The sequence below is a fragment of the Lolium perenne genome, chromosome 4, assembly GCF_019359855.2.
Source record: "Lolium perenne isolate Kyuss_39 chromosome 4, Kyuss_2.0, whole genome shotgun sequence".
Lineage (NCBI taxonomy): Eukaryota > Viridiplantae > Streptophyta > Magnoliopsida > Poales > Poaceae > Lolium > Lolium perenne.
Window position 1 is genome coordinate 240,061,470 of NC_067247.2, and position 26,152 is coordinate 240,087,621.

At 42.2% G+C, this 26,152-nt stretch overlaps 2 protein-coding genes across 21 annotated transcripts; one reads left to right on the forward strand and one right to left on the reverse strand.

The window, feature by feature from the left end:
- Positions 1-2,794: 2,794 nt before the first annotated feature.
- Positions 2,795-8,481, forward strand: LOC127332493 (probable 6-phosphogluconolactonase 1). 2 transcript variants are annotated; one of them, XM_051358797.1, is made up of 4 exons: positions 2,795-2,948; positions 5,034-5,272; positions 5,392-5,527; positions 7,716-8,481. In XM_051358797.1, exons 2-4 carry the CDS (start codon positions 5,094-5,096, stop codon positions 8,226-8,228), a joined length of 828 nt encoding a protein of 275 aa, XP_051214757.1. In that variant the 5' UTR covers positions 2,795-2,948; positions 5,034-5,093; the 3' UTR covers positions 8,229-8,481. The 2 variants fall into 2 exon arrangements, with proteins under 2 accessions (XP_051214757.1, XP_071675201.1); XM_071819100.1 differs by lacking the exon at positions 2,795-2,948 and adding an exon at positions 2,973-3,184.
- A 4,489-nt stretch (positions 8,482-12,970) lies between these two features.
- On the reverse strand, positions 12,971-23,972 carry LOC127332492 (uncharacterized). Of its 19 annotated transcripts, none has more exons than XR_011743432.1 (9): positions 23,786-23,972; positions 18,456-23,582; positions 18,076-18,144; positions 14,533-14,731; positions 14,335-14,432; positions 14,010-14,242; positions 13,611-13,907; positions 13,408-13,477; positions 12,971-13,314 (listed from the first exon to the last, which is right to left on the reverse strand). XR_011743432.1 is itself a non-coding variant. In XM_071819107.1 (9 exons), exons 2-6 carry the CDS (start codon positions 20,816-20,818, stop codon positions 14,349-14,351), a joined length of 492 nt encoding a protein of 163 aa, XP_071675208.1. In that variant the 5' UTR covers positions 20,819-20,903; positions 23,786-23,972; the 3' UTR covers positions 13,408-13,477; positions 13,611-13,907; positions 14,010-14,242; positions 14,335-14,348. The 19 variants fall into 19 exon arrangements, 8 of the variants coding, with proteins under 8 accessions (XP_071675208.1, XP_071675207.1, XP_071675205.1 ...); XR_011743431.1 differs by having other exon boundaries at positions 18,404-23,582; XR_011743430.1 differs by having other exon boundaries at positions 12,976-13,314; positions 18,076-18,520; positions 20,744-23,582.
- Between the last annotated feature and the right edge of the window lie 2,180 nt (positions 23,973-26,152).

Below are 26,152 nucleotides of genomic sequence, written 5' to 3' on the forward strand. Positions count from 1 at the left end.
CGAGTGGGCGAGAAAATCTTTGGAGTGAAGGCATGCATTGGTAAAAATCCTTTGGTTTGCATGCAACACAATGAAAACATCATGCATTGGTCAGAACGGCATGCATCAGAGTTACTTCGGGTAATTAATACACAATCTATCCTAATATTTTGATATAACTCCAAAAATGATATTGCCCTTACAACAACAATCTATTCGATCATTTATTATGGCGTCACATCAATATTTTCTCTATGATACACCATACTAAGAAACCAGCATTGGGAAGGCATCACATAGAACGATTCAATACAAACCGTTGGAAATAGACCGACCCTTGAATGTGGATTCACAAGGCCCTAAGAGAAAGTACAATAGGATAATGTAAATTAACTACAAGATCTTAAATTTATATTTTTGCTGAGTTAGAGGAGAGTGAATAGAAGCGGGCTATAGATTAAGACCCAGCTGCAACACATGCTCCTAAGAACAATATGAGAATGCATGTAAAGCAGACCATGTATCAATGAAGTAAGATACGTTTTATAGCTAACTATTTTATGTGTTGGCTACTGGAGGTTGAAGTCTTTGCGCTGTTGAGTGGTTTGCTTGGTGTTCCAGACTTTGCAACAGTGGCATGAAAGTGGGGGTGGGAGCACATGTGAAGTTCGGAGTCTTACCTTTCAGGGTGAAAACCCAAGGTCTGGCCTTAACTGGTTGTGCCTGACAATGTCCTTGTTGAAGAAATTGTTTTGAGAGCGGAGACTATCTTCAGGGTGAAAACCTAAGATCTTTGATCGAACAACGACGTCGCTGGTGCACTGTTCCTTTCTTGGAGGCGTTGCTTTTGAAGAGTCTTAATTTCAGGTGTTGTCTTGGTGGTGGATGTATTACTGTTGCTAGGGCTGGGATGCTGTAGCGGGACTTTTATTTCTTAGTTTTATTTTTCTCTTTTTTGGCTGTGTGCATTCGTAATGTTATTAGGACATTGCGTTGTTGCAGAGGTTGGGTGTAATTTGTATCTTCTGATATTAATATATTCCCTTTATCGAAAAATATAGACATCACTGGATTCTATTCCTATTCTTACTCGACTCTATGCCTATTCTTGCCTAAGAGCCTCTCTAAAGATGTAAGACCACCTTTGTGGGTCTGGTGTGCCCCCAAAAACCCGAGTTAGGCATGTCATATAGAGTCGGAGCGTTTGCTGCGCTTAATACACTGATGCTTATGGAATCAACTGATGAATTTTGCAGAGTTCTCCAAAATCCCCGAAACACCCCTCAAATGATGTGAGAGTAGTAAAAGGAAGCCTTTAGGGGCATTATATAATAACATACTCCCTCCGATTTCTTGATATAAGCCATAATATTTTTTGAGAAAAATTCGGAATAAAAGATATATTGCGTTGCACCACTTGTATGGATTGTTTTTTAAAGGAATTTTATTATGATTTTTATCTAATGCAAACTCCTCTATTTTATTAGTCAGGGGTAATTTCGCCCAAAACTTCTCTAGCTTTGTCTCCAGGCCCGTTCTTTAGTATTTGCGTCAAAAACTATATGAGATATATTTAGGAATGGAGGGAGTATTAGTCTGCCTCATAACCAAATGTTTAGTGGTACAAATGTAAAAGGTGTTTTTGGGAGAAGAACAAACAAAATGGATGTTGTATATGCTATAAAAATACTTCATAATTAGATTAACCAAATATCTATTTAGGCTCTTGATGAGGCAACTTGGAACCTCTTTCTCTCATTCTAACCTTAGTTGAAGAAGGGGAAGGAGAAGAGATGAGAAAGGGTGACACCGCATTAGGCGTCGCCTCGAGGGCAACCACGTCACTAGGGGACACGCCACCACACCGGGATGACACTTGCTACGTTGGGAGTGCGCTGATACACCGTCGGGAATAAGATGCCACACCAAGAGCGACACCGCCTAGTACACACGTTGCATGAAGCCGCCATTTCCACGAATGGACCATCGCCATCATCATGAGATTAACCCCTAGGCATGACATAGCGGTTTCAAACAAAGAGGTGGAGGCTTGAAGTCAATTTTGTCGGAGAAGGAAGGAGTGTCTTGGTCCCTATAAGTAACCTTCCAGATGGAGGTGCCACTAAATTAATTATTGTTTGGATGTACTGATAACACTAGATGCGTGTTGCAGGTAATCAAGTATATAGCCCAACAGATAAAATTCACGTTAATTTCTCTAGACAATTATATAAAACATGATGGACACAATTTTGACCCTTAAGAGTGAAGTGCGGTGGTGATCATTTAACGTATTGCAATAGTAATCCTCAAACTTAGAACCCGCCTTGCGAGAGGAAAGCGAAATTAACAAAGAGATGAGACTTTCTTTAAATTATAATGTTCATCCAAGGGAAGCCTCATCTCTTCGAGCGTGCCACATCATCGAAAACACGTACAGTTCAGATCACATGTAAACAAGTTACAAGATAAAAGAGACAGTTTCTAAATCGTGCTATCTCAACAAGAGATCCTGCATGAATGGAAGACAAAGTAGTCCAAGATTAACTGTGCCAGCTGGGGACTACATTCATTTGTACTGAGCCGGAGAGGTAAATTAAATCTGATGAGTTACTGAAAAACATCCTAAATATCAGAATGAAACGGAATCCTAAAGTTCGGATCCAAAATTTATCGGCACGTCTTAGCAGGAACGTTGTACGTTTGTCGTTTTGTGCAGCGAGGCTAGGCCTGACGGAGCAGCAGTGCTGAAAAGAAAGAGAGGAGGAAGGTGGGGCAGTGGCAGGCGTGGTGATAAGGATCATCGCACCCGCACGTACGTTTTAGCAGCTGGACCGGTAGGACCAGCCAAGTCTTCTTTAATCCCAGCGAGGGAACTTCCTCCTTCCCCTTCTTCCCCTTGTAGCCTCGCCTGAACAAGCCCGAAAAGCACACAAATCCACCGGAGTTGCATACAACAAAATACCCAGGTTCTTCGTCCTCCTCCCTCCCTTCTGATGTCACCCGCTGCCTTTCTCCCAATCTGCTTCAGGCCATACATGTCCTGTGCGTGTGTGTTTGTGATGTGCGTATACAATAACTGCCCGGCCTCCTCATGCCTGCTGCTGCTCTTGCCTTCTTTTTATTCTTCTGCTTTGTTCGCTTGTGGCTTCGAGAGTAGAGGAGACGAGACGCTAGAGGAGGGGGACGCAAATGCTTTGCTCAGGTGGGGTTCTTGGGGCACGGCTTCTTCTTGTGTGATCCTTGTAGGTGGTTCCTGATCTGCCGTGCAGGAACCAAGAACTGCGCGCTCATACGGTTCTTTCAGTTTTCTGTGCTTCTACTTCTTCTTATCATGGATTATCGCCATACCGCCTTATTTACCCATCACAGCATCGCCGCATAGCCCGCACTACGGCCGGTTTTGCTTCAAGGTTGGAGTTGATAATGCCGGCGGATTAGGTGTTGATTTGGGGAAGAACTCTGCGAATTTTCCTCATGTTTGGACAACGGCTGTTGGTGCTGGGAAGAACTCACTTGTGTGTGTCCCATCCTTCAATTGTTCGTCCTTTTTTCTTTTCTTCTCAACTTTTGATCTGATGAGCAGTACAGCCAGCAGAATAGTTCCTTTCCCTTTTGTTCTCTCTCTGCTGCACTTTTCGGATGCTTTTGTTGTGATTCTCAAAACAAAAGGTTTCGAATCTTTGAAATTAGCTTCAGGCCCAAATGATGATTGCTAGAGCTTGCAGTGGCAACCGGCCTTTTCCTTTCTTTGCTACCACTCTTTCCGTTCCACTGCTGGTCAGCTTTTCTCCCTTCCTTGAGCTACACTACTAGTACACAATGCAGCGCCTCTTTTTTTTTTTTATTATCATGCCATCTTCTGTTGCTAAAAATTAAGTTGCAGTTTGGGTACTATTTTAATACTTAACATTTATTTTAGCTTTAAAAACCTTGGACTATTAAAAAATAGTTCTATGCATTTTTGTTATGTCCTTTCTAGAGGTTTTCTAGAGAATTCATGCTCATGTCTGGTCTTAGCGTCAGATTTCCTTTTTCTGTATTACCAGTTCTAGTTACATACTTACATCTACCTACTATGATGCTGGATTATCCCAAGGTAGTATGTGACGTTTTTTAAAAAACCTGAGGATTCTTCCATCGATGTATTAGGAGTATTAGGAGTTGAAGGTTTAATATCTTTTACTTTCAGGTAAAAAAAATCGTCTGTTAGTAGATCAAATTATATTTTTGCCACATCATAATATTTTTTAAAAAAACGAGGCTACATTATAATCTTATACAAGCATAGTTTGTCCAGTAGTTGACATGCTAACACCGGCATATTTGCTTGATTGTGTCCTAGAAGTTTCTCATCAAAACTATAGTTTTATGTCAAAATCTACAGGGCAGTTTAGATGCAAACTTTTCATACTTACCATGTATGGTAGTACTCCACTTGGCTATCTGTCACTTGTTTTAAACTTTGAGCAAGTACATCTGCTACACCTATTGTTAGTCGATACTTCCTAGATGAAGAACATGGTGTTTCCTGATGTACATTATCTAAAAGCATTTTACAGAGTAATTTTGCATTCATTTTTCAGATTATGTTTCATCTGGTGGAACTTTCAGATTTTTAACTGTTAGATAATAATGATCTGTCTGTCATTATCAACATATTGGCAATACAAACAAGCTGTTAGATCTATGGTTAAGATAGGTTAGTACTTAGCAGGGCCTGGTACTTAGTAGAGATTAGCTGCATGTTTGCACTAATAGTATCTCCACTGATAAGGTGCTTAAATCTGAAGATGTAGGATAAACATGAAGGAAATTAGGTAATTGTAGTGCTCAAATCAGATGCCCTTTCATTGAAATCGCAACAAACAGATAATCAGTACATGTTTGACCTTGTTTTAGGCTATGTTTAGGATTAAAGTTCAAGCGACGATATAATTTCTTCAGATTTTATGCAAGCATTTCTGACTCACTTGTGATGTTCTGAAAATTAATTCAACTCTGTCTTCTGGAATGCCATGTTGATGTTTGATCTCCTGCCACTTCTTACATAGGAGTGTTCCATTAGAACAAATATTTGATTTGGAGTTCAAGAGTAAATAAAACAAATAGAAATGGAAATGGTGGCACCCTATGAACCCAAGAAGAACAGTGAAATTAGGATATTTGAGAGTTCAGACGATATGGCAACAGATCTGGCCGAGTACATTTCACAAGTTTCAGAAATTTCTGTGAAGGAAAGAGGATACTTCACTATTGCTCTATCTGGAGGGTACCTTGTCAATCTAATGCGGTAATCCTTTTCCACATCAACTCAACGATATTAACTATTATTGTAGCATTGTTTCAGGGGAGCAATGAAAGTATTGTACCGCCCGTATTCTGTACCTTAACTATATTTTCTTCTGACAGAAAACTCTGTGAAGCACCATACAGTAAGACCCTGGATTGGTCTAAATGGTATGTCTTCTGGGCTGACGAACGCGCTGTAGCAAAGAACCATGTGGAGAGTAACTATAAATTAACAAAGGAAGGATTTCTCTCGAAGGTATAGCACTTACAGTAAAATGCATCGATTATTCTTTCACTCACAGCTATTGGTTGATTTCTGATAATACGTAAGCTACATTAAGTATTTCTAGGCATTTGTTTTCTGTTTCTTATGTAGTATCTGCCAGGTTATGCTCTTTAAGCAGATCATCAGGTGTTACTTACCATAGCAATAGTTCAGATGTTCCCCAAATGCTCTTATGCAAGTAAAATATTAGTGAGCTGGACAACTTTAATTAGTCTTACTGTCGGTGGCCTAAAAATGGAGTGAAGGAAAATTTAGAAATTTTAAGCATAACAATATGACATTGAAACTTTGTTGGATCTTGAAACCTTTATTAATTTCTGATATTTTGGTGGTTTACATACTAGCCATTGAAACTCAAGCTAGTTCATCTTCATTTTGTTTGTGTCTTGCTATATGTCTAATCCCGTCCCTCTTCATTATATGAAGATCAGCTCAGAGCAAAAGATACATTTTTAATAACCTAATAGTTCGACCACATATAGTTGCTACTTGTGAGCAAGAAGTTTCTGCTATAAATAGTTAGCTCTTGAGATACCTCTGTTGATCTCAGTTTTGCTTGCATTCAGGTCTGGTACTTTGTCTTTAAGCGTCTTATACCAAGTCACTTGCTTGTTATCTTTGACCAAATCATTTCGGGTCATCAGATACTGTGCTTAAATCTGGTACTGTAATCTATTTAGTAATGAGATACAATGTGTTCCAAGTATGCTGTCTTGTTTACACAAAGGTTTCATGACATATCTTGTGTTAACCATTACACTACTGATCCAATCATTTGACCTGCCTATAATCTGTATTGACAAAGGTATTCGAGGACTATATTTTGGTTTGACTTAAGATGTAGTCTTGTTTGTTCAGGTCATGGAAATTCCTTTTCTAGAGAAGTGTTAAGACATATTGAGGCTATCTACTAACTGCTCTAGTTTTTCGAAGTACTCCAGGAGTGCTGCCTACCACATCTTTGCATATCTTGTAATCATTATCTTCAGATTTTTTTTTGACGAAAATATTCCAAGTGTGTGACTTATTGGGACAGGAACACCAATTCTTATATCAGTTGCATCAATTATTGTGGGGCTTGGTTTGGTCGTCCTGCACTAGCAACAGTGAGTTTGAGGAACTTGCAGAGAAGTTTATTTTGCCGAATAACTTACAGCATAGTTTTAGATTCCATAATATAATTTTTTGTTGTCCCATCATACGTTGCATTTTTATATCCCTGGAGACTTAAACAGGGACATTTAGTTCATTGCATATCAAAGCTTTCACAAAGTTGACACGCAAGTTAAAAAAAAAACAAAGTTGGCGCTTACATTGTTGCTGTGCTACTTATGTATCTATATTTTTTTAATCTCAAACATGCATCTAACTGTGTATCATTCTGTTTAAAAGGAAGATGCCAATAGGCACATGATTATACAGGCAAATAAGATGACCACGACTAGAAAAGAAAAAAATAAACAGACCACCCACTAAACACAAACAAAACAAAAAAGCTGCTCAACAAGCTGCAAAAATTTACAAAGCCACCAAAGGTTGTCTGACGCGCTATTTATATCATGGAAAAAAATAGCGTGCTATTTTGGCGCTAATAGCACGTTATAGCGTTTCTAGACAGCCCATGCTACATCATTCCGGCGCTATAGCACGCTAATAGCGTATTTTTCGGCCGACGCTATTTTGTTATAGCGTGCTATTTTTTTCCTTGATTTATATACCTGTACCATTTATTTGGTGGGAGCTGATTTCCATGATGCATACTAAATAAATATGTATGAAAACTGAAATACAGTATTATACCTACAAATGTACAACTTATATGTATTATAACTGTACCACCCAGACCCATTTTCAATTATAAATATACACATTATAGCACCTACGTGCGATAAGCTAATGTTAATTTCATAGAGGTGTGTTGCACGAATCTGCATTTTTCTGTGTTGTGTAGACAACTGGAAGCATTCAATTTTGATATCCTCTGGTTTTATATTAAGTATGTGGATTCTTGATTGTATTCTTTTTTTACTTCAAATGATTACAGGAAGTGTGATCTAACTCTTGGTGTGAATTGTGTTATCACATAATCGCCATAAACTATCATAGCTCTCCTTGGTGTTGTTTGAGTTAATCATCGTCTCGTCTGAATGTTTTTTAGGTGCCCATCCTTAATGGTCATGTCTATTCCATCAATGACAATGCCACGGTAGAGGATGCAGCAACGGAATATGAATTTGTTATCCGGCAGTTGGTCAAGATTCGGACAATTGGAGTGTCAGAGAGCAATGACTGCCCCAAGTTCGACCTCATTCTTCTCGGAATCGGTTCTGATGGACATGTAGCCTCACTGTTCCCTAAACATCCAGCCCTCGAGCTGAAAGATGACTGGGTCACCTACATTACCGACTCCCCAGAGCCTCCACCAGAAAGGATTACCTTCACTCTTCCTGTGATTAACTCAGCATCAAACATCGCTATAGTCGCCACTGGGGAAGACAAGGCAAAGGCTCTGCATTTTGCAATTTCTGACAGTTGTGAGGGTCCAGATGCATTGTCGATACCCGCTAGAATGGTTCAGCCAACAGACGGGAAGTTGGTGTGGTTTCTGGACGAGGCGGCTGCCTCATCTCTGATGGCTAAGAGCAATGATTTTGACCATCAGGGGTTCTAAGGCAAACCTTTTTTGCTGCAAGTGAAGCTGACGTGATGGAAGAAGTTTTCCTTCTTGATACATGTAGCCTAGGCACTAGTTTTTTGGAAGCTATCTAGTCCTGAGAACTGAGAAGTCAAAATAATAGCATTCTTGTGTTGTTGGGGATGGTCAAGAGCGATGCAATGTGTACTTTGTGCGGCGAACTCAAAGATGAGAGTTTGTGAGTGTAACTGAGTTCCAACTATGGTATTATCCATTGCGCGCTATGTTCCATTCTAGTTGAAATTAGATTACTCTGTAGTGATTATTTTGTGCAGTACCATTATTAAAATTAAGCATTGTTCATGTTTGTTTGAAAATGATCCGAGGAATGAATTCTCTGGAATGATGATTGCTTCATTTTTAAACATAAGGCCTTAGCACAGTTTTAAATTAATAAAGCCACGAACGGTAGATACACGATGCTGATAGTTCAGCTTAATGGCAACTCACACTTAGCAAGAAAAAACATAGCAAGAAAAAATAACAAGAAACACCGCTAAAGAATGAAGCCTTCATCCATCCGCGCGAGTGGAGCCTTGAAGCATAAGTTGTACGGGGGTGGGGAGACACCATCTTTGCTAGGTCCCGACTTGCCCATCGTTGTCGTGTCATCCGCCTCCACCTCCGAAGAAGGCCCCTGCCTTCTCGCCCTGGCTCGAAGGACGTCGAACCATCGGAAGTGGTGTCGCTCACCCTAGAGCACGGATGAACACACAAGACGGGATGTCAAGGAGATGAGCATCGAACCAGACCAATCCTTCCCATGCACCACCCACAGACAACACCAATCGCAGTGCCTACCACCATCAAGACGCAAGCTGTGGAAGAAGCCGCCCAACGAAGACACGACTAGGAGATGTGGAAGCAGAACCACCAGCGGAAGGCAAGAGCCGACCAAGGTAGAACGTTGCCACCAAAGAAATGCCGCCACTAGGTGCCCGCAGAGCACCTCATTCACCTCCCCACCATCCCAAGGCGACGCCACCAGGGAGGGAACGACGCCAGAGCTCCGCTATCGCCCAATCACAAGGACTTAGGGTTTTCACCTGGGAGGGGGAAGGAGGGGATGGGTCTGGACCTCGTCGTCGCCTCCAAGGAGGGGAAGCGCCCGAAGCGCCCTTGACGCCATGGCCGCCACCGCCGGCCAAAGGTTTCCCCCGACCCAAAGCCCCAGTCACCGCAACTGCGCTTTAGATCCGGCGAAGCTAGACCCAAAGGCAGCGGGATTGGAACAACCCCTAAATGGGCCACCGTCTTCAGATCTGGTCGGAGGGCGACGGGACGACCCGCTCGCACCGTGACCCCAACCTCCCTCTCCTCGCCAACCCTGCAGCCGAGAAGAAGGTTGCCAGCACCGGCGAGCGCCTCCTGCCGAAGGATCGGCGCCGCCCTCACCTCCGAGCCCGCCTCCCCAGATGCATGAGCTCTCCGCGACCAGGGCGAAGCAGCGAAATCCCCGCCGCCACCATCCTCGGAGGCCCTGCACGGGTTTCCTGGCGGCCACCTCCAGCAGCGGCAAGGGAGAGGAAGGGAGGGGAGAGTCTAGTGGTGGCTAGGGTTTCATCGCCTCCCGAATCTGCGAGAGGCCGAACGAAGCCTTTTTCTCTTCCTATCGCTCTTCCTAATGATTGCTTCATGAGTGTTCCTTTTGACATTCCAGTTGTTTTGCAATAGTTTGGACAAATGGATGGCTTGATGATGTTTTTGTTAAAATATTGGGCCCACATTTGGTGGCCCATGCTAGATTTCAGATTTTCCCTATAAATCTCAAAGCCCACTTAGTGGCAGCCTTGTGAGTTTGAGCCCAAGTTGGTGGCAGCTCACTAGGGAGTGGCCCACGTTGACTAGGATTTCCCGAGCCTATATAATCTCTTGCCCGGCTACTGCAGAAACATACTGAATACACGAGTTAGGGTTTCCACCTCTCTCTGCTTGCGCCGCCATCGTAGCCTACTCCATCATGCGCGCCGATGTGCATCGGCGAACGGGAGAGCAGGTCTCCGGAACCGCTCGTCCTTGCGATCCTGTACGGGAGAGGGCGAATTAGGTTTTTGGGAAGCGCTCTGCGCGACTGCTCAAGCTCTTCATCACGGGTCGCCTTCCGTCCAAGTCGGGCGGTGCTGCCTACCTTCGTCTTCAACGCCGTCTACTTCGACCCGTCGTCCCTTTCGTCAACAACGTTGTCATCAACAACGTTACTGCTGCGACATCATCTGCTACACATCCACCGCCACCTCCACTAGATCGTTACGTGTGACATATCTCGATCTGTTTAGCGATGGATGCTTTACCGTTTGCGTTGCTACTACTCATGTTGATTAATGCATCTAGTATGTTCGAGTTTCACATGTTAGTAGTTGTTGTCATTATGTTTTATATTCTAAAATTAATCATGAAAATTGTGCCTAATTATCCAACAGTATTCTATTGTCAACTCTGGTTGTATGAATGAAGAGTTCATTTCAATAGATTCGCAAGGAGTTCCTTCTTATAAAAGAAGACACAAAGCAACTTTGAGCCTAAGACCGGGTTGCGGGACGGGTATGGTTCCACTGAAGAGCCGACACAATTCAATATCCCAATCTCTCATCATATAAGTTTTTTTTCGATAAAGGGAATATATTAATATCAAGAGATACCAATTACACCCAGCCTCTGCAACAACGCACCACCCTAATGGCACTACGGATACACACAGCCAAAAAAAGAAAAGAAAACTAAGAAAAGTCCCGCTACAGTATCTTGGGCCTAACAACAGCAATACATCCACCGCCATGACAACACCTGAATTACAGACTATCCAAAAAACGACGCCTTCAAGAAGGGAACAGTGCTCAACCACCGTCGTCGCCCGATCAAAGATCTTAGGTTTTCACCCTGAAGATAGTCCCCGCTCTCAAAACAATGCCTCCACCGAGGTCACTGCCAGACACAACCAGTTAAGGCCAGACCTTGGGTTTTCACCCTGAAAGGTAGGACTCTGCGCTTCATCTGTGTTGTCGCCCCCACTTTCATACCGCTGTTGTGAAGCTCGGACACCAAGCAAGCCCCTCAACAGTGTGGAGACTTGAACCTCCCTTAGCTAGTCCTCCCCTCCGGCCTTCATGAAATTCTCTTCTTCCGACTTTCATCATGGATCCATAGTCACTTGATGTCAACATAGAAAAAGAGCTTCGCGCCGCTCCCTCCAGAACCAAACGGTCGGAATAAACGCATGGGTGCGCACGACCGAATACCTCTGATCCAGCAAACTCCAGGCAAAGCACTGTTACATTCGCCGGTGGAGCCTTCCGGAACTCAACCCTCCGGCCAGATCACGAGTCCAGGCCTCCGGTAGGTCCTCCTCTTCACGCAAGAGAGGCCCTAGGACCACCGCCTTTATTCAGGTCGGACCCCCACGTCGGCGACCATCCCGGGCTGACCAACCCAACCCTCCACCGGCGACACCATCGCCGGCTTCCATGCTCCTCCATCTCACCGCCGGATGGCGGTGATAGATCAAAAAACCACCACCACCAACCGCAGGCCGACCCTCTCCGGCGAAGAAGAGGCCACCTCCTCCGTCGAACCCAAGGCTGCTGCCCCGGGCGCCCTCGTGTCGCGGAAGAAGCCCGAGATCGCCTCCACGCACCGACAAGAGGCGGGGGTGGATGGCATGGCGCAGACCGAGGGCCTGGCCGCCGCCCACCACCAGCCCCTGCCGGAGTGCTGCGGGAAGCCAACGGGAGGAGGGAGATCGCAGCGCCGCCCATCCCAACCGCGCCGGCCGGTCCGCCAGGGGACAGCCGACGGGAGGAGCGCCGCCGCCGACGTCGCCCATCCCACACGCGCCTGCTCCGCCATGCATCGAGGAGGTGGGATCCGGCCGCCGTTCTTCATGCAGGCGACGAGGAAGGGCCCCCGCCACGCCCCGAGGGACTTTGCCCCGGCGGCGCTACCGGCGGCGGCGGCGGAGGGTGGGGTACGGGAGAGGTTAGGGTTGGGGTCTCGTACGGGAGAGCAGATCGTGGGCAACCAGATACCCCTTGTTAAAAACCATCACCCTTGTATCTCATCATATAAGTACTGCCAGTCCTTAAATATAATTATGTGTAGATGTATTTCAGATTTGACACAATATTTGCTTTAGCTCGCTCTGATACTCCTTACGAGAAAGAATCCCTCATCAGGCAGCTCAGGGAGATGGGCCGTTTGGTGGACTCGTCTGGGCTGGATGAGGAGGGATGAGCAGGTACTGCCTGGAGGAGCACTGGGGAGCTCCTCGCCACGGGGAAAACCCGGGGGTGCTCTACACCGATCTGGTCAGCGCTAGTGTACTTACCGCACACCCCCTGGCGTATATGGGCTCGGCCCATTAACGTGATCGTCGTATCGTTCGTTTCGGGATTGTCGTATCTTTTATGTCGGGGGTTCGTTCAGGAGACCGTTTCGTTTCGTTTCGTTTAAATTCGACCGTTCGGGACTGTTTCTTCTATATTCGAAAAATAACTCCAAAACATGAAATTCGAAGAAGAAATCTCTTTCAAAAATGATGACCGGAAAAAATGAACAATGAAGTTGTACTCTGCACCCGTTCGTTTAGCATTTCAGCCACAGAATCTGTATTTTTGTTCTGTATTCCACTGTTTATTCCTATATTTAAAAGATAATTCAAAATGAAATTCGAAGAAGATGTTTCTTTTCGAAAATGACGACAGAAAATAATTAACAATGAAGACATAGTAGTGAAAAAAAAAAGATACCCAATAGTAGAACACACTGTCACATATTTGAGATGGCATGTTCATAAAACCATCTTATAGGAAAAACATTGTCTAGTAAAAATTAAAAGACTGGAAGTACTTAAAATACACAAAAAAATAACTAATAGTGTTTGAAAACCATTCAAACATGCCAAAAAGCTGTCTGGGAACCATAGAAGAAACCGACTTTTTAGTTAGTTGTGGTAGATTCAACTCAAAGTTTTGAAACTTCAAATTCCATAGTACACTGGAAACTTTTCCATAGAAAACCGACGTGCCAAAAATGCCTTGATTCTTCTTTCCCCTTGTTCTTGATTTTTCTGGAAAAATTGGACCAATTAAAATTATTCAAAAAATGAAATTGAATAAAAAGAATATTATTTTTGTTACTCCCGTTGAAATAAGAAACTTACTTTTCCAGGTGATTGAACTTCCAACTTCAACAGAATGTCGTGAGCTAATTCAATTCAGTAGGTGCTTAGACTATTGATAAAAAAGAACATTAAAGGACTATTTAAATAAAATTAGGATTAAACGATTCTGCCTTATTAAAAAATTATTTAAAAAACTATTTGTATGGTAGCTGAACAGATGGATATGATTTGTAGTTACTTACATGTTTCACAATGAATTGTCTTGCTATTGGTACCTGTTGCTCATTAAATATGTTAATAACAATCTGACAAATGCTACTTTTTCGCGGATTGCTTGCACGTCAACCTTCATTGAACATTTATAGGGGAAAAATAAAAATGACCAAAAATCAAGTATGTTAAAATAATGTTTTTAAGCAGATATACCATATGACTGAAAGAATTCATGGAAGAGAAAAAATACTAACATTTGAGAAAATTTTCACTCAACCCCATTATACCACCTGAGGAATTGAATGGCAAATATGCTAGGGTCGTATCTATAGGCGTTAAAGAAGAGAATTATCTAATAACCATAGACATGTAGGTTTACATAAGAAACTAGAGCAGAAATCATAAAAAAGTAAAAGTAGGATAATAACCTGAAGTTTTGTTTGGGAACATGAACATACTTTACGCTGAAATAATGAATGTTGAACTTGAAACAACCAGGATAAGTTTTCACAAACAGTTGCTTGAAATTGTATATAACAGTGTTCACAACTGGAGAGAACTTTTCAATCAAGTGTTCAGGATTTAATACATCGAAAGATTTGTCAATGAAGTTAGCCACAATTAGTATCCACTGTCTTCCAATGGGACAAAGAATGTGTACCTAGAAAAGCAGAAAAGTTTCATCAGATTCCTATAGTGCTTCTTGTTATCGGTATCAAAATAAAATAATGGAGAATAGTTCATGAAGTATACCAGCCTGCATTTTCCTATCTAAAACCAACATTATCAAATGACAAAACCATTTTAAGTCCTGGATCAGAATAATTCAAATTGGGGTCCATGAGTATTGCCTGTGATAAGATACACGGTAGAAATAACAAAAAATTAGTCAAAATAAGCTATTAAGTAGTATTAGATTTTAATCAAATGATTAAGTCAGATCATACAAACCGTGTCCTCTTTAATAACTACATGAATTAGCATATCATTCTTTTCCAGAAGACCTTCTCTTCTACGATGATTCTGTTCAGTTGTAGTTAACATACCGAAACAGTCCATTACACATGGGTGTATCCATCCCCCCTGGTTGATGGATAGTGTAAATGTTCTTTGATCAACCCAAACTTTTTTGATTTCGAAGATTCTTGGGCTGTTACACAAAATATTTTTAAAGTATAAGAATGTATGAAGCAGCAATTGACATGAAATGAATAGTAAAACATAAGACCTCGATTTAATCGTGACTGATCTACATTTTTGTTTACGGTGAATATGTTCATGTAAGAAAACCACATCTGCTTCCATTAAAAATAACAGCTATTTCATGATGCTATCTATAGTTTCAGAGCTTAATGTATGTATGTGCAACCAAGTTGTATGCTACACGTTGATTCCATGGTGAGGTCTTAACTAATGATGTGTGCTAAGGTGTTAGTGCAAAGCCATGATATAAAAAGAAGATAAAATGACAACAACGTCTAGTTGTTTTTAATGTGGGTAAATTGAGCTGAATATTCATCAGAAAAATGGGAGATACAAATGTTTATTTCAGGGGTGCAGGTGTTGCAATTACATCCCTACATACGCTACGAGGCGAGCCGCTCGGGTCGTCCCCTCCAGGGCGACTCGGGGCGGAACCCTAACCCCCCGCCGCCGCCTTCCCTACCCCCTCCTCCTCCCTCCTCGCCGTCCCCTGAGGTTACCGCCGGCGAAGCCTGGCGCGGTCGGTGATGGGGGCGGCGGGGATCCGCGCACGGTCCCCTGGGGCGGCGGTAGGAGGCACACCTCCGCGCCGGGGGGATGATCCCGGAACCCGGCGGTTGATGGCGGCGCGGCCATCTCATCACGTCTTCGCCGCGGCCTCGCCGGGCGGGCGATGATGGGGGCGGCGGCGCGGCCGTGGAACCATGGCGGCGCGGTTCTCTCCTCCGTTCCTCGCCGCGGCTCGCCGGGCAGGCGGATTGGGGGCGGCGGCGCGGCCCTGGATCCTGGCGGCGCGATCCTCTCCTTCCTTCCTCGCCTCGGCATCGCCGGGCGGGTGGTGATGGGGCCGGATCTCGTGCTGCTCCTCCTCAAGGTCGGGATCATGGCACTAAGGGCGGCGACCCTGGATGGCGGTGATGGCGTCGACCTGGTGGCAGGTGGCGGGCGTCAGGTGCGGTGGAGGGTTGGGTTGGCCAGCCCGGGATGGTCGCCGACGTGGGGGTCCGACCTGAATAATGGCAGCGGTCCTAGGGCCTCTCTTGCGTGAAGAGGAGGACCTACCGGAGGCCTGGACTCGTGATCTGGCCGGAGGGTTGAGTTCCGGAAGGCTCCGCCGGCGAATGTAACAGCGCTTTGCCTGGAGTTTGCTGGATCGGAGGTATTCGGTCGTGCGCACCCATGCGTTTATTCCGACCGTTTGGTTCTGGAGGGAGCGGCGCGAAGCTCTTTTTCTGTGTTGACATCAAGTGACTATGGATCCATGATGAAAGTCGGAAGAAGAGAATTTCTTGAAGGCCGGAGGGGAGGACTAGCTAAGGAAGGTTCAAGTCTCCGCGCTGTTGAGGGGCTTGCTTGGTGTCCCGGCTTCACAGTAGCGGTTTGGAAGTGGGGGCGGCAACACAGGTGAAGCGCAGAGTCCTACCTTTCAGGGTGAAAACCCAAGGTCTAGCCTTAACTGGTTGTGCCTGGCAGTGACCTTGGTGGAGGCATTGTTTTGAGAGCGGGGACTAACTTCAGGGTGAAAACCTTAGATCTTTGATCGGGCGACACGGTGTTTGAGCACTGTTCCCTTCTTGAAGGCGTCGTTTTTTGGAGAGTCTGTAATTCATGTGTTGTCATGGTGGTGGATGTATTGCTGTTGTTAGGCCCGAGATACTGTAGCGGGACTTTTGTTTCTTAGTTTTCTTTTCCTTTTTTTGGATGTGTGCATCCGTAGTGCCATTAGGGTGGTGCGTTGTTGCAGAGGCTAGGTGTAATTGGTATCTTCTTGATATTAATATATTCCCTTTATCGAAAAAAGGTGTTGCAATTACAGTTATTTTAACAAAAACTGAAATAACATGCTATTCAGTTAAAAACAAAGAGATGTGTGTCTTCTTATAAGACAAACCTGGTATCCTGTTTTGTGCTTGTCAATGCTTTGTAAAATTCATGCTCTAATGAAGTTGCAAAAATGACTTGTTCCTGAACGTCATTCATTTTGAGTTTGGTGCTAGGAATGAATTGCGTAGTAAGCTTGATACTACTTTGGCCTCCAAGAATTTCAGGCCCACATTGGTTAAGAGCCATGTGTAATAGAGGATCAACTGCTATAAGTTTTGACATTGGCATGAACGGATTATTGGCACAAACGGTTATCTACCTAGAACAATAAAGTAAGACATGAACAAATTATTGGCATGAATGATTTCCTACCCCCTAGAATAAAAAATAAACGATTTCCTACCTAGAACAAATAAAAGAAAAAAAATATGAATGGATTCGTTGGCATGAACGATGTCCTACCTTGAATAAAAAATAGAGAATGAACGGATTATTCAAAACCATGAACGGATTATTGGCATGAACAATTCTCTACCTTGAACAAAAATTCAACATAGAACGGATTATTGGCATGAACAAATTCCTGCCTTGAACGAAAAATCAACCACGAACGGATTTCTTTGCATGAACAGATTATTGGCACAAACGATTACCTACCTAGAACAAATAAAAGTAAGACATGAACGGATTATTGGCATGAATGATTTCATACCTCTAGAATAAAAAATAAACAATTGCCTACCTCGAACAAATAAAAGTAAAATATGAACGGATTCTTTGGCACGAACAATATCCTACCTTGAATAAAAAATAGAGCATGAACGGATTATTCAAAAACATGAACGGATTATTGGCATGAACGGATTATTGGCATGAACAATTCCCTACATTGAACAAAAATTCAACCGTGAACTGATTCTTGGCATTAACAGATTATTGGCACAAACGGTTACATACCTAGAACAATAAAAGCAAAAAATATGAACGGATTCTTTAGCATGAACGATCTCCTACCTCGAATAAAAATAGAGCATGAACGGATTATTGGCATGAACAAAAAATTCTACCTTGAACAAAAATTCAACCATGAACGGATTATTGGCATGAACAAATTCCAACGTTGAACAAAAATTCAACCATGAACGTATGCTTGGCATGAAGGAATTATTGGCACAAACTGGTTACCTACCCCAGAACAACAAAAGTAAGACATGACGGATTATTCAAAAAACATGAACGAATTATTTGCATGAACTGATTATTGGCGTGAACAATTACCTACCTTGTAGAAAAATTCAACCATAAAACGGATTATTGGCATGAACAAAAATCCCTACCTTGAAAGAAAATTCAACCATGAACGGATTCTTGGCATGAACGGATTATCGACACAAACGGTTAACAAATAATAGTAAACATGAACGGATTCTTGGCATGAACGTATTATTGGCATGAACAATTCCCTACCTTGAGCAAAAATTCAACCGTGAATGGATTCTTGCCATGAACGGATTATTGGCACAAACGGTTACATACCTAGAACAATAAAAGCAAAAAATATATGAACGGATTCTTTAGCATGAACGATCTCCTACCTTGAATAAAAATAGAGCATAAAAGGATTATTCAAAACCATGAATGGATTATTGGCATGAACAAAAAATCCTACCTTGAACAAAAATTGTACCATGAACGGATTATTTTTGAATAAAAAATAGAACATGAACGGATTATTCAAAAACCATGAACGTATTATTGGCATGAACGGATTATTGGCATGAACCAAAAATCCTACCTTGAACAAAAATTCAACCATGAACGGATTATTGGTATGAACAAATTCCTACCTTGAACAAAAATTCAACCATGAACGGATGCTTGGCATGAACAGATTATTGACCAAACGGGTTACCTGCCCCAGAACAACAAAAGTAAGACATAAACGGATTATTCAAAAACCATGAACGAATTATTTGCACGAACGGATTATTGGCATGAACAATTACCTACCTTGTAGAAAAATTCAACCATGAAACGGTTTATTGGCATGAACGGATTATTAGCATGAACAAAAATCCCTACCTTGAACAAAAATTCAACCATGAATGGATTCTTGTATGAACAGGTTATCGTCATAAACGGTTACCTACCTAGAACAAATAAAAGTAAAAACATGAACGGATTCACATGAATGATTTCCTACCCCTAGAATAAAAAATAAAGCATGAAATGGATTTTTGGCATGAACGAATTATTCAAAACATGAATGGGTTATTGCACATGAATGAATTGTTGGCATGAATTATCTCCTACCTTGAACAAAAAATAACCCATGAACGGATTATTCGCATGAACAGATTATTGGATTGAGAAAATTCCTATAGTTTTCACATCTTAGGCTTTCCGATTTAGCAGTATAGTTCTACAATTTCAATGTTCTTGAAGTTACATTTAGCAGATTTGAATTGAGTCCAGTGCATATGGGCATGAAATATTTACTGTATCAACTGGTTATTTGTAGTAAATGCCATTTTTTTCAGGGAATGTAAATACCATACTCATCCCCACCCACTCAAAAAGGTAGAACCCAGAAATACCTGCTCTCTCCTCATTTCTACATCTCTCCCGTAGCAGGTGATGAATAACAATAAGAAACTGTGGTGAAGGGCAAAGAATTGTGGTGATGAATAACAGTAAGAAACTCCTGATAAAAACAACCTCGTCATTAGCACCAAGCAGGACAGATCTCCGACAACGACTCCGACTCTGACCGTGGCCTCTATGTCTTCGACGACGATGACCACGGTGATGATTACGACGCATTCGACCGGGACAGCTAGATCTAGGGTTTAGTCTAGGGTTTTAAATTAAACTTCGTTCAAACACGTATAATTTCCTAAGAATTTTGAAAGAAATTTGCCGGTTCCATTTATATTCATGAGTTTTTGAAAAAATCGTATTAGTTCCGTCGCTGGGGGCAGCCCCTTCCAATACTCTCTGCACACAGTGCCAGTGCTCCCAATAGCAGCAATCTGGTGCTGTTGCTGCACACCCTATTGGGGGCGCCGCTGGGATGCTCTTAATGCTCAAGTGTCTTCCCAACTACATTAATACTACTGAGGTTTTAAAACACCACTGAAACCACTAAAAATACATGCTACCAGAAAATACTTTTTGTTAGCTGTGGCCCTAGAAAAGTTGCATTGCATAGTTAGCTGTTAGAAAATGACTATGTATTGGTGATCAGTAGACATATGCATATTACAACAAATCGACACAATGCAGGTTTTACTGTGGTAATGAAATTTGGATGCTATTAATAGCAACGACAGATGGTTTCAGTTCAGCTGTCAAAAGGTCGAAGTGCATCCAAAATAATCACTGATAAAATACTTCAGACTCGTCACCTACAAAGCAAGATCCATGGATTCTTAAAGCTCCTAAAACTCCAACATTTGTACAAATCAATCATGGAAAATATTGGATATTGTCGCAGGTGAACATACAAGATTTTTATCACTGAATTTATCAGTTCGTATATCACAGATTATAAACATTAAATCAATTGCATACGGCGCAAACTAACTAATCAATGAAGAAGTTTGGATGACATGAAACTCTTTATTGATTCTATTCCGTTGATGGTTGGAGCCGCACCCGCAAGTTGATGGAATCATGCTTAAGAACACTGTTTGTGAAAGAGAGAAAGTGGCAACATAACTGAAAAGGTCAAATTATCTAATTTGGGACTATCAAGAAGTCTTGAGTAGAGCAGATGTGCAGTATGCACAATCAGAACAGTTCAGCCACCGTATGAGTACACTGATAGTTTTTTACATGCACTATTATAATTGTAATTTGTAAAATACCCTATTCAATTATATACTTGCATACTCCTGTGTAATTCCTTGTTAGCTGAACGATCATTGTACTCTGTTGAATGTGCATTTTTTCTTACGTGCTTCTAACTAGGAATGAAAATTCAGTAACCAACGGTTGGCCAATACAAGGAAGGAATCAGGTCGCATTGTAAAGTACCAACCACGAGCCATCCAATTCAATGGCTTGCGCAACAGGAAAACAATGAGAAGCATCACTAACAAGGATTACATGATTCTTGGAGCAATATACTTACCAATAAACCAGCGCAGAGGCGACGAACCACTCCACGAGCGTCATACATGTGAAGAGGCCTGATATGGGCATCCATTGGCTGGGTAGCGCGAAGTAGGCCTGGTCGAAGCAGGGTGGAGGGGAGCTGCAGTGGCACGCTGGAGCTGGTTCATGGCAGGCCGCTGCAGGAGTCTGGTCAGTGAATGAAGAAAGAGATCCTGGGGGTGAAGGAGAACACAGATCAAGCGGTTTTGGACTTCGGGTCTACTGCAATAACAAACGACTAACTTACCCTTGCGCTAAGTATCTACATACGTTTTGATATTCGTGGAAATAGAATTTCGGAAGAGCGTAAAACCACTTCTCATGTGCTAATTATGATATGCACATAAAAGATAATGATGAATGTCTAATTCCTTATGGCTAGATATCTTGATTTCAAATCCAGGAAACTATCCGGAAAAATCAAGGAAACATATGTACCCTGCGGATACTAGCTACTCCAAATCTGAGTTCAACTCCAACCAAAGGTAAGCATGAAAACTTCTTTTCCAGGGAAACATAACCAAGGCTTTTGTTATGGCCAGTATGGACCAAATAAAATTGCCACTAACCTTGAAGAAATAACATTATGAGACTATGAGAGATGTCTAAAAGTAAGTTCTAGGTAACTGATTAATGCAGTATCCAGAGAGAACTTTCAGATTAATGGGTCTGGTAGATGGAGTTGCACAGGTATTCGTATCCAGTCTCCAAGTTTCTCTGTTATCTGCTTCTTCTTCCCTAGCAGGTACTGGTCATGTATCCCTTCCACTTCCATGATGATTTCAGGATCGGTACTCTCCATTACAAATGGCTTGCTTCCAGAAGGAAAACCAAAGACCTGGTCAACAATATCCTTGGTGAAGTGGATGATCTTCTCCTTGTGCTGCAAAAACTTTTCTTCACCATGTGAAGTGTGGTCAGCAAGCCACTGTAGGAGATTCATAGGAACCATAAGGTGATCAGGGAGCTTTAGAAGATTATCCAAATCATGCTTTGAAATGAAAGACCTCTGGATTGGATTAAATTTCTTTACTACTTTCATGTATCTGAGTGTCGAAAACCTAGATTGAATGGTAGGCTTGCATTGCGGTTCAATGTACATGACGTTGACTACAAAAAATGAAACAGAGAAATTATGCTAGAGCATAATAAAAAAACAATTGAGAAACTATGATATTGCATATGAGAAAATTTTCAGAAACATTTGAGAAACTATGCTACTGCATATCAGAAACCAAATCAGTGAGAAACCTATGCTATTACATATTATTTTATTCAAAAAGTCCAAAAAAAAGTGCATTTCTCAGAAACCAATTCAGAGAGAAACCATGACGAAGCTACATATGGCAGAAGCTGCATATCTACAGCACAACCGCCTAAACAAATAACTATACAGAACACATGACTTATTGATGAAGATTCATATTGCTAGTCCTTGAAAAAATGAAGCTACCACGAAGATTCATATTGTTGGTTCATTAGGCTAAAAACAAAACACATAAAACTCGCGAAAACATAACACATCCTATCGAATCAGCACCATCCGCAAACACCAAAAATCATCCAAAAAAAGAACCCCCTAATAAAGTACTAATGAAGTACTGTGCATACGGGAGAAGAATGTAACGGATTCCTACCATTCCGCAGCCTAATGAACCAGTACTTGGTCACATGAACCACCTAATGAACTAGTACTTGAGCACTTAACAAAACCATTTTGATTTACCTAAAGTACTTCTGAGTTCTGGATTAACAATGTATTGTTCTGCTAATTAAGGGCTTGCACAAGGAAAAAAAGAATGAAATGAGTTTGGGCACTTGTTCAAGAAGTAATGATGTAGTGAAACCTATGATAAAACCCCAATGGTTTGTTAACTGCCAAACAAATGGCCAAAAATCGAGATTATTCCGCAACAATATGAACAAGACTGCTACAGGTATATTTCTTCGCCTTTTGCCTATTTCAGGAATGTGCCATGCCTTTCAGATTTCCTAACAAAGTAAATGAAATATGAAGAAACGTGATTCATCAACTATTGTCCTTGCAGATGGCTTGAAAATATACATGATTGGTGTTTTTGAAGGCAACTCTGGTGGGGACATCGTGTACCTGTGTGGTAATGAACTAGTACTTGAGCGAACTGAAGCTAAGGAATAATCCTAGGACGGTCACAAAACAGAACACATCCTACCCGAATCAGCACATCCACATCAACCAAAAAATCAAACTGACGAAAATCCTAAACAAAAGAAATGCGCATGTGGTGTCGTATGAAACAAACTAATCATCGTGGGTGGGTTTCAAAAATCGAAACCCTATTCAGCATGAACCACTGCCGAAGGAACGAAGATGGAAAAGACGAACCAAAGAAGCAGCAGAAATAATCCTGACAGCAAAAATATATGGCATCTTAGAGAATGCCAATACAGGAAAATATTCTATATGCAGTGCCCGATGTCCGGAACACAAGTACAGTACTAACAGAGGTATGGACGACCTGTTAATATTAACGGGGAAATTGGAAATTTAGCAAGTTTTGTCCACCCATTAAGCATAAAAAACTTGGAGAACAGAAGCAGAAGCTGATAGAGTCAACACAAGTTCGATATGTCCGGTTAGCAAGAAAGATACAACACCATGACAAGCAACATACAGATTTGCTTAACAGTGAAAAAGATATATATATACTGAGGGTTTTGAGAACAGATAGAACGAAATTGTAATGCCATCAACTGCAAAGTATACCCAGTAACCCACTACCCCAGCAGTTGGCATTACAGATCTACGAGTCTACAAGATTCATGTTGCAGGAAACCTGAAGAATGAAAGAAAACATGGAAACAGTGTTTTAGAAGAAGACGAACCCCTAATCAGCACTTAACAGGAGGAAACATCATCGAAAATAATTCATATACGAAGAACCACTAAATCATCGTGAGTTCCTATCGAAATGCTTAATCAGCAACGAACATTAGTGCAAGTAAAAAAGCACGAAAAAGAGTGGAACCGGGATCTAACCTTCCGCCGCCATCGATGGGGACGACGAAGCAGACCAGCGAAGAACCCCTAGGCGCACGCGGGGGAGTGGCGGAGGAAGAAACCCAGGTGCGGTCGGGGAAGAAGCGGAGGAAGAAACTGAGGTGCGGGAGCGGAGGAAGAAGCACAGGAGGAAGGCGACAGGTGCGGCGCTGTGGAAGATGGTCGAGTCGGGGCACCCTGGTCGCAACGATGAAGCAGAAGGCGTGTCGTACCTAAATGGGCCAGCCCAAAAATGACAGGGGGGTGTGCGGCGCGTCGTATACACCGACCTGGTCGGTGTATAGGATTCGCCCTCGCCACCGACCTGGTCGGCAGCGCACAGATGCCGCACACCCTCCCGCACGCCGAGGTGGCTAGCTGGGTCGCGGCCCAACAGGTAATATAGATTTTTTGTTTCTTTTCTTTTTCTCTTGTTTCTTATCTCTATTTTTACAGAACTATTTTCCTAAAACTAATATTTTTAAAAAAATGAATATTTTAAAATTTTCAACAATATTTAAATATCCGAACATTTTTAAATTTTGAACAAATTTCAAAATTGAACAATTTTACATTTGAAATTTTTTCTATTAGAACAATTTTTTGTTTGAACAATTTTTTGTTTGAACGGTTTTCAAATTTGAACGTTTTTCAGATTTGAATGTTTCTCAAAGTCGAACAATTTTCAAATTTAAACACTTTTGAATTTTAATATTTTCTCAATTTGAACAATTTTGAAAAATATTTTTTTTCAAATCTGAAAAATAAATATGAAAAACCGAAAATAGAAAACAGAAAAGAAAAACAGAAAAAGGAAACAGAAAATAAAAAAATAAAAAGAAAACAGGAACGGAAAACCAAACTACTACAGGCTAACAGAAAAATGGGCCTGGCAAAAACCCGACCAGGGGGTGTGCGGTGGCCGCTAGCCACCGACCTGGTCGGTGTATAGGTTTCCCGGAGCAATGGGGGAGTGCCTGTTTGCCGACCAGGTCGGCGCGGGGTTCGCACCGCACACCCTGTGTGGCTGCGGTGGCTAGCTGGGCCGCGGCCCACGAAATGGTTATTCTCGTTTTTCTTTTCTTGTTTCGTTTCGTTTTCTTTTTCTGCTGTTTTTTTTTACTTTCCATAATCCGGTTTTTTCCGGAAAAAAATCTATTTTTCACAAACATGAATATTTTTAAACTACGAATATTCTTTAAAATGTATTTTTAAAAAAAACTAGAACAATTCTCAAATTTGAACGATTTTTAAGTTTGAACGATTTTTAAGTTTGAACAACTTTCGAGTTTGAATAGTTTTTAAATTTGAACTATTTTTGAAAGATCGAGATGTCGCCTAGAGGGGGGGGGTGAATAGGCAATTACAAACTCTTGCGGATTTGTCTTGTATGAATGCGGAATTAAACTATCGTTTAGTTTACAAGCACAAACCCTAAATATGCTAAGCTCAACTAAGTGTAACAATAGCAACTAGAGCTAAGCAAGATAGGCACAAGATATATGTAGCACAAGTGATAGCAAGATATATGTACTTCAAGCACGATGGCTATCACAAGGAAAGAGAGCTCGGGTATAGAAATAACCGAGGCACGCGGAGACGAGGATGTATTCCCGTGTTCCCTTGCTTTGCAACAAGGTACGTCACGTTTGGAGGAGTGGAGGTCCCACGAAGGATTCCCCGCGCCACGAAGGCTCACCCTATTCTCCGAACCACACCCACGAAGGATAATGGCCCCTTCCTTATGGTTAGCTTTTCCTCCGCTCCGGAGATGGCAAGCTCCACAACCACTTCACAAGCTCCACGAAGGAGAAGCCCGGGCCTCTTCACAATCTTCTTGAAGAGATCACCGGAGCACCAATCACCAAGCCAACTAGGAGGTCACCCTCCAAGAGTAACAAGCTCACGGTCTCTCACTCGAACAAATCGTGGTGGAGAGCTCAACACAATGCAATGATGCAAAGCAAGAACACCGGAGGTGTTCAAGTCCTTCACACTCAAATCCCACCAAAGCAACGAATGCTAGGATGAGATTGGAGAGGAAGAACAAGGGGGAAAGTCAACCAAAGACTCCAAGATCTAGATCCCAAGAGATTCCCTCACTTAGAGAAGAATTGGTTTGGTGGAAGTGTAGATCTAGATCTCCTCTCTCAAATCCTCAAATATGAGCAAGAATCATGGGGGGGAACAAGAGAGAGAGCAACTTCTTCAAATGCAACAATGGAGGTGAGAGAAAGGGAAGAAGTGTATGTCTAAAGGTGGAAGAAGACCTATTTATAGTCCAAGAAGAGAAATAACCGTTGGGGGAAAAACCAAGTGAAAAACGCATTAAAAGGGCCCAAAAACGTGCCCGGCCGGCGGCCCGGC

Excerpts from the sequence above, each read along its gene's own strand:
- LOC127332493 (XM_051358797.1), top strand. The coding sequence starts at position 5,094 with ATGGAAATGGTGGCACCCTATGAACCCAAGAAGAACAGTGAAATTAGG. Across the intron at positions 5,273-5,391 it reads TACCTTGTCAATCTAATGCG|AAAACTCTGTGAAGCACCAT; the intron begins GTAATCCTTTTC and ends TTCTTCTGACAG. Across the intron at positions 5,528-7,715 it reads AGGAAGGATTTCTCTCGAAG|GTGCCCATCCTTAATGGTCA; the intron begins GTATAGCACTTA and ends AATGTTTTTTAG.
- LOC127332492 (XM_071819107.1), bottom strand. The coding sequence starts at position 20,818 with ATGGATGCCCATATCAGGCCTCTTCACATGTATGACGCTCGTGGAGTG. Across the intron at positions 18,145-18,455 it reads TGGTTGAATTTTTGTTCAAG|GTATGTAACCGTTTGTGCCA; the intron begins GTAGGAATTTGT and ends TTATTGTTCTAG. Across the intron at positions 14,433-14,532 it reads TAGTTATTAAAGAGGACACG|GCAATACTCATGGACCCCAA; the intron begins GTTTGTATGATC and ends ATCTTATCACAG.